General features: G+C 56.1%; 1 protein-coding gene across 1 annotated transcript in view; it reads left to right on the forward strand.

Annotated features, from left to right (window-relative positions):
• ABCB10 (ATP binding cassette subfamily B member 10) overlaps positions 1-12,485 on the forward strand; it is a 27,179-nt gene extending 14,694 nt beyond the window's left edge. Inside the window, exons 5-16 of the mRNA XM_038761384.1 lie at positions 823-1,023; positions 1,862-2,064; positions 2,458-2,592; positions 2,885-3,031; positions 3,612-3,747; positions 3,876-3,971; positions 4,500-4,709; positions 7,933-8,012; positions 8,620-8,800; positions 9,961-10,004; positions 11,257-11,291; positions 11,719-12,485. Of these exons, the coding sequence (XP_038617312.1) occupies positions 823-1,023; positions 1,862-2,064; positions 2,458-2,592; positions 2,885-3,031; positions 3,612-3,747; positions 3,876-3,971; positions 4,500-4,709; positions 7,933-8,012; positions 8,620-8,800; positions 9,961-10,004; positions 11,257-11,291; positions 11,719-12,010 (1,760 nt within the window). The 3' untranslated portion in view covers positions 12,011-12,485. The remainder of the gene's footprint in view (positions 1-822; positions 1,024-1,861; positions 2,065-2,457; positions 2,593-2,884; positions 3,032-3,611; positions 3,748-3,875; positions 3,972-4,499; positions 4,710-7,932; positions 8,013-8,619; positions 8,801-9,960; positions 10,005-11,256; positions 11,292-11,718) is intronic.
• Positions 12,486-13,552: the final 1,067 nt, after the last annotated feature.

Below are 13,552 nucleotides of genomic sequence, written 5' to 3' on the forward strand. Positions count from 1 at the left end.
TCTCCAGTTGTGATTTTGGACTGGGCAGACCCAAAATGGCACAGCCCATGTTGAAGTGGGAGTGGCTCACAGTGGGGAATTTCTGAAGGCTGAGGGGAACGGTGGATTGGGGGTGGGGGTCCAGATGGAGGGGAAAGGAGCCTATGTTAAATTTGCTTTGAAAATTCTCACTGGGCTACAGCCCCTTCTTCCGCTGGCCAGTTCCAGCCCCGGGGCTCTGGACTTAGTTATTCCTGTGACAAGGGCAGCCAGGATGGCATGGAAATGGGGACGGTTGGGACCTTCCAGGGAGGGCTGGGGTCCTCTCTCCTCACCCCGCCGGCTTTGGGGTGCAACTGCCCCCACGGCTGCTGGTCAGAGAGCCCCATCCCGAGCCTCTTGAGCGATAACGCGTCTCTTATCGGCCAGGCCTGGCGAGCGGCTGTCGGTGTGGCCGGCCCGTCTGGGAGAGGGAGATTTGGTCCTCTTCTCTACCTCTGGGCTGTATCTGGCTGCTGCCCTTCCAGCGCCCAGCTCGGGTGGGGTTGGATGTTAAACTGGGTCCAGTGGGAGGGGCTCTCCTGGCGGGGGCCGGGGGTGGCCGGTGAGTTTTAATCTAACTGGGACAGGAAGGGCCGCGGGGGGCCAGGTTCCCGGGGGATCCGCCCCCTCCTCCGCCCTGGGTTCCTGGTCTGTCCACCTGGGCCCCGCCTCCGACTTGTACTTCCCAAGTGCTTAGTACAGTGCTCTGCACACAGTAAGTGCTCAATAAATACGATTGAATGAATGAATGAATGAGGACAGATGGAGGGATGACCGTCGCGGTGCCCCGGTGTCTTTCAGCGGCCGTCGGCTTCCTGACCGTGTCCAGCGTCATCACGATGTCGGCCCCCTTCTTCCTGGGGCGGATCATCGACGTGATCTACAGCAGCCCCACGGAGGACTACGCCCAGAACCTGGGCCACCTCTGCGCCGCGCTGAGCGGCGTGTTCCTGTGTGGCGCCGTCGCCAATGGCATCCGCGTCTACCTCATGCAGACCGCGGGTGAGCGCCGAGACGCGGCTCTCCGCGGACCCTCCTCCTCCAAGCCACCCCCGGCTCCACGCCGCCAGACTCGGCCCCGGCCCGATCGGTTAACCTGCCCGCCCACACCCGGAGGGCCACGTGGCTGAATCGGGTGCCCACGCCGAGAGTCCCTGGGCCGGGGCGGCTGGCTGAATCCCTGGGCCCTGGCAGCTCTGTGGGTATGGCCGGGAGGGAAACCCCCAACATCTGGCATCGCCCCGCGAGCTGGAAGCTTGGGCACAGCAGAGTCTGGAGGCTCGTGCCATCTGACTCCTTCCGGCAGTCAGACGGTCCCTTCCCCTTCAGGGCGTATCCCACCCCCATCCGTGAGCCTGGTGGAGCCTCCTGATCCTGCCCAGGGAAGTGGGGGGGGAAGCAGCATGGCACCAAACCCCCGATCGATGCTCTTGGGCCCTCCCTCCCACCCTCTGCCAGGGACCCATCTCTGCTTAGCGCCTGGAGATCAGGCAGGCTTTCCCACTCCGGGGAGCGGGACACACTTGTGATTCCAACGACGTTACACCCGAGCCCCAGCCCTGTACCTGGGCCCATGGCTGACCCGGCTGGGTCTGTATTACTCTATTTATTTTACTTGTACCTATCTATTCTATTTATTTTATTTTGTTAGTATGTTTGGTTTTGTTCTCTGTCTCCCCCTTCTAGACTGTGAGCCCACTGTTGGGTAGGAACTGTCTCTATATGTTGCCAGCTTGTACTTCCCAAGCGCTCAGTACGGTGCTGAGCACACAGTAAGCGCTCAATAAATACGATTGATTGATTGATTGATTGATTGATTGATTGTATTTGCTCTTGGCAGGGCAGCGCATCGTCAACAGGCTCCGCGGGTCCCTGTTCTCCTCCATCCTGAAGCAGGAAGTGGCCTTCTTTGACCGGACGCGCACAGGCGAGCTGGTGAACCGACTGTCGGCGGACACGGCGCTCCTGGGGCGGGCGGTGACCGAGAACCTGTCGGACGGGCTGAGGGCCGTGGCCCAAGCCTCCGTCGGCGTCGGGATGATGGTGCGAGGCTGGAAATCCACGGGGACGGAAGAACGGCGGAGAGTAGCGGGGCCGGAGCACTGAGATCAGAGGAGGGAGAAGAAAGTGAATCTGGAATGGTGGCCCTGAGGACGGGAAGAGCCGAGGGCTGGCGGATCCATAGTGGGGAGGGGAACCAAATTGGTGGCAAGGAGAGCTTGGCAGGAGTGAAAAGTGTGAACTGGAGTGGGGCGGGAGGTGGGCTTAGACACAGGGCAGAAGAAGGGAGCGGGTGGAGGGCCTGGATGCCGAGGTGGGCTCTCGGTCTTCCGGTCTCAGAGTGGGGAGATCGGCCTCTCTATGTCTCTGCGGGGGCCGACCCCAGGTTGGGTGGGCGGCCCACCGACCTTGCGTTCCGCATCTCTCTCCCGGCAGTTCTTCGTGTCTCCCAGCCTGGCCACGTTCGTCCTGGGCATCGTCCCTCCCATGTCCATCCTGGCCGTGGTGTACGGCCGGTACCTCCGGAAGCTGAGCAAAGCCACGCAGGACTCGCTGGCCCAGGCCACGCAGGTGAGGTCACGTGCCCACTTCACAGCAGCGGAGGGGGACGCCGGCTCCCCCATGTCTTCGACCCTCGGCCCCCAGAGTGGGCAGAATGGAGGTGGGATGGGGAGAACCCCCGGCCCAGGCCACCCCCGGTCCCGAAAGCCTTCACCCAAGATGGTTCTCGGTAGGATTACTGACCCGCACCCCTGGCACGGGCCGGCCGACAAGCTCCGGGGGCCCCGTCTCCACTGGGTGCTGGAGATGCGAGCCATCCACGGTGTCTGTATCCCTCCTCGACCCGGGCTCCGCCCCACAGCTAGCTGAGGAGAGAATTGGGAACATCCGGACGGTGCGAGCATTTGGGAAGGAGCTCTCTGAGATGGACAAATACCTCACCAGAGTCCAGCATGTGCTGCAGCTGGCTAAGAGGGACGCCCTGGCCCGGGCAGGCTTCTTTGGAGCGGTGAGTCCACCCGCGGCCGAGCGACGCCGCCCCCCCCCGCCACAAGCGCACGCGCCCCACGTCACACTTCTTCTCAACCCACTTTTTATCTGGGGCCCCTGGGGGAAAATCGGGCTCTTTACCGCTTTCTTAGAGTAACAATAATAATAATGACAGTAGCCTCAATAATAGTAACCATAATTGTGCCGTTTGTAAGTGATTGCTATGTGGCCTGGGTGGTGCCGAGCCCTGGTGTAGATAAATTAGAATCAGATTGCAAGCAGCCCCACCCTACACACGGGGTTCACAGTTTGAGGGGAAGGGGGGACAGTTGTTGAATCAGCATTTGGCAGGTGGGGACACTGAGGCACAGAGAAGCCAAGTGACTTGCCCCCTTGGGGCCAGGATTAGAATCCAGATCTCCTGAGTCCTGAGCCTATGCCCTATCCACTAGACTCCACTGCCAGTGGCAAGAGAGGGAGGCTGAGTGTTTCTCTCTTTCCGTTGGAGGTGACGGGGGTCCTCCCGCCTTGATGTGACTGAGCGTTGGCTCCAGGTCGCGCAGAGTCGTGCGCTCCCTGACTCCTCTGCTCTCTGACAGACCGGGCTGTCCGGGAACCTGATCGTGCTGGCCGTCCTGTACAAGGGCGGCCTGCTGATGGGCAGCGCCCACATGACCGTGGGTGAACTCTCTTCCTTCCTGATGTACGCGTTCTGGGTCGGACTGAGCGTCGGAGGTAGGTGCGGCGGGCACGCGGCCGGGGGGTGATTGTCTGTGGCGCCCGAGGGGGTGATTGTCCGGACTCGGTGCTTTCCGAGCGGGGGTTGGCCCCCTCTGAACTGGTCTTGCTGGTCTCCTTGCCAGGTTTGAGCTCCTTCTATTCAGAGCTGATGAAGGGGCTGGGGGCCGGCGGGCGCCTCTGGGAGCTTCTGGAGCGGAGGCCCGAGCTCCCGTTCAACGGTAGGTCCACGGAGGCCTCCGGATTCAGGGATGTCTCGGGGGTCCAGCGGGAGGGTCTGGGAAAGGCGCTCGGTCAGCTGGGCTGGAGAAGGAACACCAGGGTCCAGGGAAGATGGACGGTCACACCGGCCATCCTTTCTCAGTCCTGCTTTCTCTATTCCTTCCTTCTCCCCTCTCTCTCATCCTCTTTCTCTCTCTCCCTCTCCGTTCCTCCGTCTCCCAGCGGGGCTGCTTGTGTGGCCCGGTGGCTAGCACCCAGGGATTGGGTATCGGGAGACCTGGGTTCCAGTCCCGGCACTGCCTCTGGCCTGCTGGGTAACCTTGAGCAAGTCACTGAACTTCTCTGGGCCTGAGTTTCCTCTCGGTAGAATGAGGACGATACTCCTTGCCTCTCCCCACTCCCCAAGGATGTTCTGAGGGAGGCAGTGGTGGTCCAGATGGAGAGCCCGTCGTGTCTAGCGGCCCCGGAGCGGGGAGAGTAGCCGCTGCCGAACCCTCGGAAGCGCCGGCTTCTGCTCTGTCTTCCAGAGGGGGTCATGTTAAACCAGAAAACTTTCCGGGGTGACCTGGAGTTCCGGGGGGTCCGGTTCGCCTACCCCACCCGTCCGGAGGTGCCCATCTTCCAGGACTTCAACCTGTCCATCCCGGCCGGCTCGGTCACCGCCCTGGTGGGCCCCAGCGGGTCGGGCAAGTCCACGGTCGTGTCGCTCCTCTTGAGGCTGTACGACCCCGAGGCCGGTAGGTTCCACGCAGCGGACACGGGGACGGGGGCGGGGAATGGTATCTTATGCTCCCCAAAGAGAGACTCCCCTCAGGACGGTCCAGGAGCCCCACAGTCAGAGGAGTGACGTGGGGCGGGGGCGGAGGGTCTCTGCTCCACCCAGGTCTCCAGCTGTGGGGTTGTAGCCAAGCTCCTCCTAGGCCTCTTAATAGTAGTAGTAGCAGCAGTAGTACTAGCATTTACATAGCACCCAAAATTAAATGAATGAATGAAAGAGCCCGGGCTTGGGTTCTAATCCCACCCCCGCCACTTGTCAACTGTGGGACTTCGGGCGAGTCACTTGGCTTCTCTGGGCCTCACTTTCCTCCTCTGTAAAATGGGGATGAAGACCGGGAACCCCCCGTGGAATGACCCGATCACCTTGTATCCCTCCCTCCTCAGTGCTTAGAACAGTGCCTGGCATATAGTAAGCGCTTAACAAATGCCAACGTTATTAGAATGATAGTAATGGTATTTATTAAGCGCTCTCTATGTGCCCGGCACTGTTTCCAGCTCTGGGGGACATACAAGCCTTCCCCTCCCCACAGCACATGTATATATATTTGTACAGATTTAGTACTCCATTTTACTTGTAGGTATTTACTATTCCATTTATTTTGTTAATGGTGTGCTGTTTGTACATATTTATTACTCTGTTTTACTTGTACATATTCTATTTACTTTATTTTGCTAAGGTGTTTTGTTTTGTTGTCCGTCTCCCCCTCCTAGACTGTGAGCCCGCTGTTGGGAAGGGACCGTCTCTATACGTTGCCAACTTGTACTTCCCAAGCGCTTAGTACAGTGCTCTGCACACAGGAAGCGCTCCTTGTAACCTCCCCAGCGCTTAGAACAGTGCTTTGCACATAGTAAGCGCTTAATAAATGTCATTATTATTAAATGTCATTATTAATAAATACGATTGAATGAATGAATTAAGCTCTTGAGAAACACAAAACAGAGAAGTGATACATTCCCTGCTCACAAGGAGCTTACCTTCTAACGCCTTTGGGCCTGACAGACATAAAAATATTTATTTACAAGTAATCCGAGGAAAACAGTTGCACAGAGTATATACGAGAGTGCTTCAGACGGGTACAGGTAGAAGCAGACGGGCTGGGGATGGTTGGTGGGTTTGTACGCCTTTGGGTGCCGGAAATTAAATGGGAAGAGCTTGTTGGAACAGGAGGGGTCTTAGGAAGGCGTTGAACGTGGCGAGTGCTGGGTTTGTTGGAGTTGCAGAGGGAAGAAGGGAGGGAATTCCAGACCTGAGAACAGCTTGGGCGAGGGGATTCGTTCATTCATTCATTCATTCAATCACATTTATTGAGCGCTTACTGTGTGCAGAGCACTGTACTGAGCGCTTGGGAAGTACAAGTCGGCAACATACAGGGACAGTCCCTACCCAACAACGGGCTCACAGTCTAGAAGAGGGAGACAGACAACAAAACATTTACGAGAGCGCTCAGTAAATAGGACGATTTGACGGATTTATGAAAGCGTTCAGTAAATAGGCTGATTTTAGGGATTTACAAGACCGCTGTGGGCTGATTTTAAAAAGCTACGAAAGTGCTCAGTCATTACGGTTTTAGGGATTTACGAGCGCTCGGTAGATAGGACGATTTGACAGATTTCCGAAAGCGGTCAGTAAACAGGAGGATCTTACGGATTTAGGCGCGGTCAGTAAATAGCTGACTTCACAGATTTACCAAAGCTCTCAGGAAATAGGCTGATTTTAGGGAGTTCTCAGAGAGTACAACAATGCTCAGCACCTAGTAAGCGTTTAACAGATACCACCGTGGACAAATTGCCGAAAACGCTCATGGGTGGGAGAGGTGAGTGTGGGGGTACAGCTTGAAGGTTGGCTTTGGGGGTGCGGAGCGGGGGGCTAAAAGAGCGAGCAGGGAGGAGGAGCAAGTGATGAGAACGATTGGGTCAGGTGATGCCGGGCAGTTGAGAGCCTCAAAGCCAAGTGTGAGGAGTGTCAAATGGTCGGGGGTCTGGGGGGAGAAGAGGAGCCGGTCGGAGGGTTCCGGGAATGGAGAGGTATGTGAGCTGAGCAATGCTCTGGCAGCCAGGAGCAGTCTGGATTAGAGGGGGAGAGGCCAGGGGCAGGGAGAAGCGGCGTGGCCTAGTGGAAAGAGCCCGGCCTTGGGAGTCAGAGGTCACGGGTTCTCATCCCGGCTCCGGCGCTTCTCAGCTGTGTGACTCTGGGCAAGTCACTTAACTTCTCTGTGCCTCAGTTCCCTCATCTGTAAAAAGGGGATTAATCAATCAATCGTATTGAGCGCTTACTGTGTGCAGAGCACTGGACTAAGCGCTTGGGAAGTCCAAGTTGGCAACATATGGAGACGGTCCCTACCCAACAGTGGGCTCACAGTCTAGAGGGGGGAGACAGAGAACAAAACAAAACATTTTAATAAAATAAATAGAATAGATATGTACAAGTAAAATAGAGTAATAAATACATACAAACATATCTACAGGTGCTGTGGGGAAGGGAAAGAGGTCAGGTGAGGGGATGGAGAGGGGGAGGAGGGGGATTAAGACTGTGAGCCCCACGTGGGACAACCTGATCACATTGTATCCACCCCAGCGCTTAGAACAGTGCTGTGCACATAGCAAGCGCTTAACAAATGCCATTATTATCAGCGTTTAGAACAGTGCTTTGCATATAGTAAGCACTTAATAAATGCCATTATTATTATTATTATTATTGCTCTGTGGCCTTGGACAAATCACCTTCTCTGTGCCTCAGTTTCTTCAACTGTAAAACGGGGATCAAATACCCGTTCTCCCTCCTACTTAAGACCGTGAGCCCCCTCGTGGGACAGGGACTGCGTCTGACTTAATTGACTCGTACCTACCCCAGTGCGTAGAACAGCGCTTGACACATAGTAAGCGCTGAACAAGTACCATAAAACAAACGAACAGGGAGGCCAGCAAGGAAGCTGATGCAGGAGTCCATCACAAGGTGGCCAGCGTTTGGAGCAGTGTGGTAGCCGTTAGGGTGGAGAGGAAGGGGTGGATCCAGGGGCATGGCCGGAATCCCCCAAGGGTATATCCTGGGAAGCTAGCCATCTGGGCGGTGGGGAGGGAAGAAGTGAGGGAGGTGTGGAGCGGAGGTTTTTGTGTCGAGGAAGATGGCCGAGAACCTGTTTGTCGCTGAAAGCCGAGTGACCGCTGGGCTCTGATTTGTTGAAGGAACCATCAGTGTGGATGGCCAGGACATTCGCCAAGTGAACCCAATGTGGCTGAGGTCCAATATCGGGACGGTGAGCCAGGTATCAATGGGAGTTTTCCTCTCCACCTCCTTTCTTCCGCTTCTCGCCCTCGGCTGCGTCCCGTCGGCCCCGACCTCATCCTGGGGTCAGCTTATCCATCGCAGTGATTGAGCACTCCTAGGTGTAGAGCACTGTGCTGGCCATTTATTGTGTGTAGAGCACCGTACGGGTGCCAACCATGTGCAGAGCACTCCACGGGAAGCAGCGTGGCCTAATGGCTAGAGCCCAGGCCTGGGACTCAAGAAAGACCTGGAGTCTAATCCCATCTCCACCACCTCGACTGCTGTGTGAGCTTGGGCACTTCATGTCTGTGTGCCTCAGTTACCTCATCTGTAAAATGGGAATTAAGACTGTGAGCCCCATATGACAGGGACTCTGTCCAACTTGGTTAGTTTGTATCTACCCCAGTGGTTTGAACAGTACTGGACACATAGTAAGCGCTTTAACAAATACCATTATTATTACTGTTTGTAGAGCACTGCTGAGCACCTACTGTGTGTATAGGAGTGTATCGGGCCGGCTTGAGCTGAGCGGGGTTGGGAGCATGCTTGTCGATTGAAAACTCTGAGAGTTCCCGCTCGGAGTCAGTGCCCATGTGAACTTGCAGGAACCGGTGCTGTTCTCCTGCTCCATTGCGGAAAACATCGCCTACGGCGCCAACCGGCCGACCTCGGTGACCCCGGCCGACATCCGGAAGGCGGCCGACGTAGCCAACGCAGCCGCCTTCATCCACAGCTTCCCTCAGGGATTTGACACGCTGGTGGGAGAAAAGGGAGTGCTCCTTTCAGGTGCGTCTTGCGTCCTTGGAAATGGAAGGGGAGTCTTAGGCTTCGCTGTCGCACTTTCCACCGCACGGCTCACACTTCTGGTTTGCCCAGGCCAAGGCTCCGTCTCGGACAGGGTGCCAGGGGCTGGGTGGGGCTGTGGGTGCCGGCTGCCCTCCTGGACACCCACCCATATGCTTAGGGATGAACCATTCAACCATGGGCCTCTGACTCTCCCTTGCCCATCCTTGACTCTTTCCCCGTGACCCAGCAGGGATCATCCCACACCCTTGACCCTCCCCTCTCCATCCATGACTCTCCCCCTGTGACCCAGCACAGACTATCCAACACCTCCAAATCTTCCCCTCTCCACCCCTGACTCTCCCCCAGTGACCCAACACAGACCATTCTCCGTGCATGACTCCACACAGTGACCCAGCATGGATATTCATCCAATAATCCAACCAAAGCCCTCTTAAATCCACTGATCTTTTGAACTGTTCAACTTTCCATGGGAATGGATTCCCTCTACCCCCCACCGCAGCCCCGGGGGAGGACCTGTTTTGAGCCTGCCCCCTCCAGCTCCCCTGGGTGCCCTCATCCTGGGTGGGGTGGGATTTGAGGACCCCCGCCTGTGAAGTCCTCACCCTCCCTGCTTCTAGCCTCTCCAACCCCATCCCCTGTCTGCCTGTGTCTGTCCGGATGGAAGCCCTCTGGTCTTTGCTTTCGCTCTCCCTTTGCTGTGGGGCCACGAGGAGTGAAGGCAGCGCTTAGAATGGTGCTTTGCACATAGTAAGCGCTTAACAAATACCATCATTATTATTATTAAGGCAGGATCTCCAGAGGCGAAGTCGACTGGCATTCAGTCGATCGTGTGCAGAGCACTGTACTAAGCGCTTGTAGTAACCTGGCCCATTTGGAAGCTAGCAAAATGGGATCTACCATCCGTTTAGGGCCCACATGATGTATTGGGAAAACCGGAGGGCTCTGAGAGGTGGGGTGGGGATGAGAGGGTTTTGTCCCAAGTGGCTCTGCAGTCACCTACTCAATCAATCAATCAATCAATCGTATTAAGCACTTACTGTGTGCAGAGCACTGCAGCCTGACCTCTTTCCTGTCTCATTTCTGTCGGGTTACTCTGTGCTGGGCATTTGGCTCCTAAACATAAATGTTATTGTCTCCAGGTGGGCAGAAACAGCGCATTGCCATTGCCCGTGCCCTGCTCAAGGTAGGCCGCCGCCACCCCCATTTCCTGAAAAGCGACGCTGTGCCCTTCCAAGGCCGGGGGCTCCGGTGCCAGTGAGAGTCCCGCTCCATACTGAGCACCCGGCTGGGGCAGTACAGATATAAAAGTATTTGCAGACGGAGACATCAAAATGAATACTTGAGCATTCAGTTGAGTAAATATAAACCCAGAGTCCTGGGGAGGGAGGAGAGAAGGGGCAAATGAACTGGTGGGGCCAGACCAGTTTGTGGAGGGAGGGAGGAGAGAAGCAGCGTGAGGCTCCCCAACCCACCCCAGGAGCCTGGGGCTGTGAGGGATCCGGAAGCCGCAGGGAAGAGAGCAGGTCCCAGATGTGGTCAAGGAATTCTCTAGCCTTTCTTTCACCAGAATCACGAGCAGGAACTTAACTTCAGAGATGTGACTTTAGGGAGTCCAGCTGGGTTTTATTTTAGAGCTGATTCTGTGGGTCCCGACAGACTGATAGGCTGAACGTGGGAGGAGGTGATTCATTCATTCATTCAATCGTATTTATTGAGCGCTTACTGTGTGCAGAGCACTGTACTAAGTGCTTGGGAAGTCCAAGTTGGCAACATATAGAGACGGTTCCTACCCAGCAGCGGGCTCACAGTCTAGGAGGGGGAGACAGACAATAAAACAAAGCATATTAACAAAATAAATAGAATCAATATGTTCAAGTAAAATAGAATAATAAATTTGTACAAACATATATATACAGGTGCTGTGGGGAGGGGAAGGAGGTAAGGTGGGGGGGGATGGGGAGGGGAAGGAGGGTGCTCAGTGTGGGAAGGCCTCCTGGAGGAGGTGAGCTCTCAGTAGGGCTTTGAAGGGAGGAAGAGAGCTAGCTTGGCGGATGTGCGGAGGGAGGGCATTCCAGGCCAGGGGGAGGACGTGGGCCGGGGGTCTGGGCACGGAGCTCTGGGGCTCGAGGCCCAGCTCCGCCCCTGGCCCGCTGGGTGACCTGGGGCAAGTCACGGACCCTCTCCAGGCCTCGGTGTCCATCTCTGTAAGATGGGCACAATAGTGTGTGCCTTTCAGGGCTGGCGCGGGGGCAGTAATTGAGTGATCGCTCCATCGACCAACTTTGTGGAAGGGGTCTGGGGAAATCAGAGGCCTGTGACCACTGGAGGAGAGGCTCTCTTTCCCAAGTCAGGCACTTCCAGCAGGCTTCGGAGTCCGTCCCGTAGATCCCGTGTGTTTCCTACTTCAGTGATTTTTCCTCCTCCTCTTCTTCTAGAATCCCAGGATTCTTCTGCTAGATGAAGCAACCAGGTAAAGGAAAAAGGCATCCGTGTTGTCCCGGCAATGGGCAGCCGGGGCTTCCCTGGCAAGGGCCTGCAGAATCCCATCGGTGGATGGTGGTAGGGGGCCGGAGGACCACAGGCCCGACTTGCAGGGTGCCCCGGGCTAAGTGACTGATCCCATCTGAGCCACCCCTTTGGGGCATCACTCAGCCCCACTCTGCCTCCACTGGGTGAAGGAGAGTCCCCCAGACTTTGCTCGTTTTCCTCCAAGCTACGGGGTGAAAAGGGTTGCAGAGAGACGGTCCCCAGGGCACCTTGTACCTAAAGCGTCCTTCAGGCCAGAACCTTCCATGGTTTCTGGGGTGCAGGTGGGCTTTGCCTGGCAGTTTAGGCCCAGGGCCTGGACTTTGGTCGCTAACACGTCTGTGTGTGTTTGTATGTGTCTGCGGCGACAGCGCCCTGGATGCCGAGAACGAGACGGTAGTCCAAGAAGCACTGGAGAGGCTCATGGAAGGACGGACGGTGCTGGTCATCGCCCACCGCCTGTCCACCATTAAGAAAGCCTCTGTGGTGGCGGTGCTCAGTCAGGGCAAGATCATCGAGCGAGGGAAGCACGACCAACTTCTCTCCAACCCCAACGGCGTCTACAGCAGCCTGGTGAGGAAGCAAACCTTCCTGTCGGCGGACGACGGGGGGCAGGAGCAAGGGGGTCCCTGGTTCCCGAGGGTGGCGGGCCGTTCCCAGTAAAAGGTGTGGTGGGAGGAGAGATTCCAACCACCCGCTGCCCCCTCCGACGACCAGCTCTTGGCCCAGGCTTTGGGTTCGGACCCGAGTCTGCCTCTGTCCTCCTCCTCGGGGCCCGAGTCCAGGCCTGTGTCTGGCCTCCGCGGGGCCCGGCTCCACGCTCCCAGCTCCCCAACCTGCAGCCGTCCTTCTTGGAAGTCCAACTCCGGGCCAACTCACCCGCCGTCCTCAGGACCGAGATCCCAGCCTGTCCCCGACCTCCTCCGGGTCCGGCTCCAGGCTCAGACTGGGAAGCTCTCACAGCCCGGATCGACTGCCCTGGGGGAAGGGCATCATGTGGCAGAGCCCAATGGAGCGTTGTGCACGTTCTTTCTGAGACCCTAAAGCCAAGGCCATCCGCCGTGGAAATCCAACTTGGAGGATAGAGCTGGAGCAGTATTTAAATCCTCTAAAATAAATGTTATATATTTTTCCAATATGCCCAAAATATTGTTTTGAGACCGAGATGTGCTCATAACCTTTTAATTCCACTTTAATAATAATTATAATGAATTTCTAAATGAGTTTTGGCACTGCAACTGCTTTCAAGCTCCTTCTTCCCCGGTTCGCACCCTGGGTCTCCGGGGTACGGCCCGCTTCGTCCCACTTGTTGATGATGATAATGGCATTTATTAAGGGCTTACTATGTGCAAAGCACTGTTCTAAGCGCTGAATAATAATGGCATTTATTAAGCACTTACTATGTACAAAGCACTGTTCTAAGCGCAGGGGAGGTTACAAGGTGATCAGGTTGACCCACGGGGGGTTCACAGTCTTAATCCACATTTTACAGATGAGGGAACTGAGGCACAGAGAAGTGAAGTGACTTCCCCAAAGTCACACAGCGGACAAGTGGCGGAGTCGGGATTTGAACCCATGACCTCTGACTCCAAAGCCCGCGCTCTTTCCACTGAGCCATCCACTTCCTCCGCTTGCTCTTGGGGCGGCCCAGGTTCTGGGTACGGTGGCCATTGCTGACCGTCCCAAATCTCCCCACGGGAGGAGGGAGGCCCGAGCCGGCTGCTCTCCCCTTAAGATCGCCAGTCTCCACACACGCTGGGCCCAACTCTCCGTGTCTCCCAGAAATCAGGTGGCCTAGGGGGCATTCCACTGTGTTTCGCCTCTCTCCAGGGCCGCTAAATGCATGTCCAATCAATCAATCAATCAATCAATCGTATTTATTGAGCGCTTACTGTGTGCAGAGCACTGTACTAAGCACTTGGGAAGTCCAAGTTGGCAGCATATAGAGACGGTCCCTACCCAACAGTGGGCTCACAGTCTAGAACGGGGGGACAGAGACCAAAACAAAACATATTAACAAAATAAAATAAATAGAATAGATATGTACAAGTAAAATAAATAGAGTAATAAATACGTACAAACATGTATACATATATACAGGTGCTGTGGGGAAGGGATGGAGGGGGGAGGAGGGGGAGAGGAAGGAGGGGTCTAAGTGTGGGAAGGCCTCCTGGAGGAGGTGAGCTCTCAGTAGGGCCTTGAAGG

Source organism: Tachyglossus aculeatus, chromosome 19, assembly GCF_015852505.1.
Source record: "Tachyglossus aculeatus isolate mTacAcu1 chromosome 19, mTacAcu1.pri, whole genome shotgun sequence".
Classification (NCBI taxonomy): Eukaryota; Metazoa; Chordata; class Mammalia; order Monotremata; family Tachyglossidae; genus Tachyglossus; species Tachyglossus aculeatus.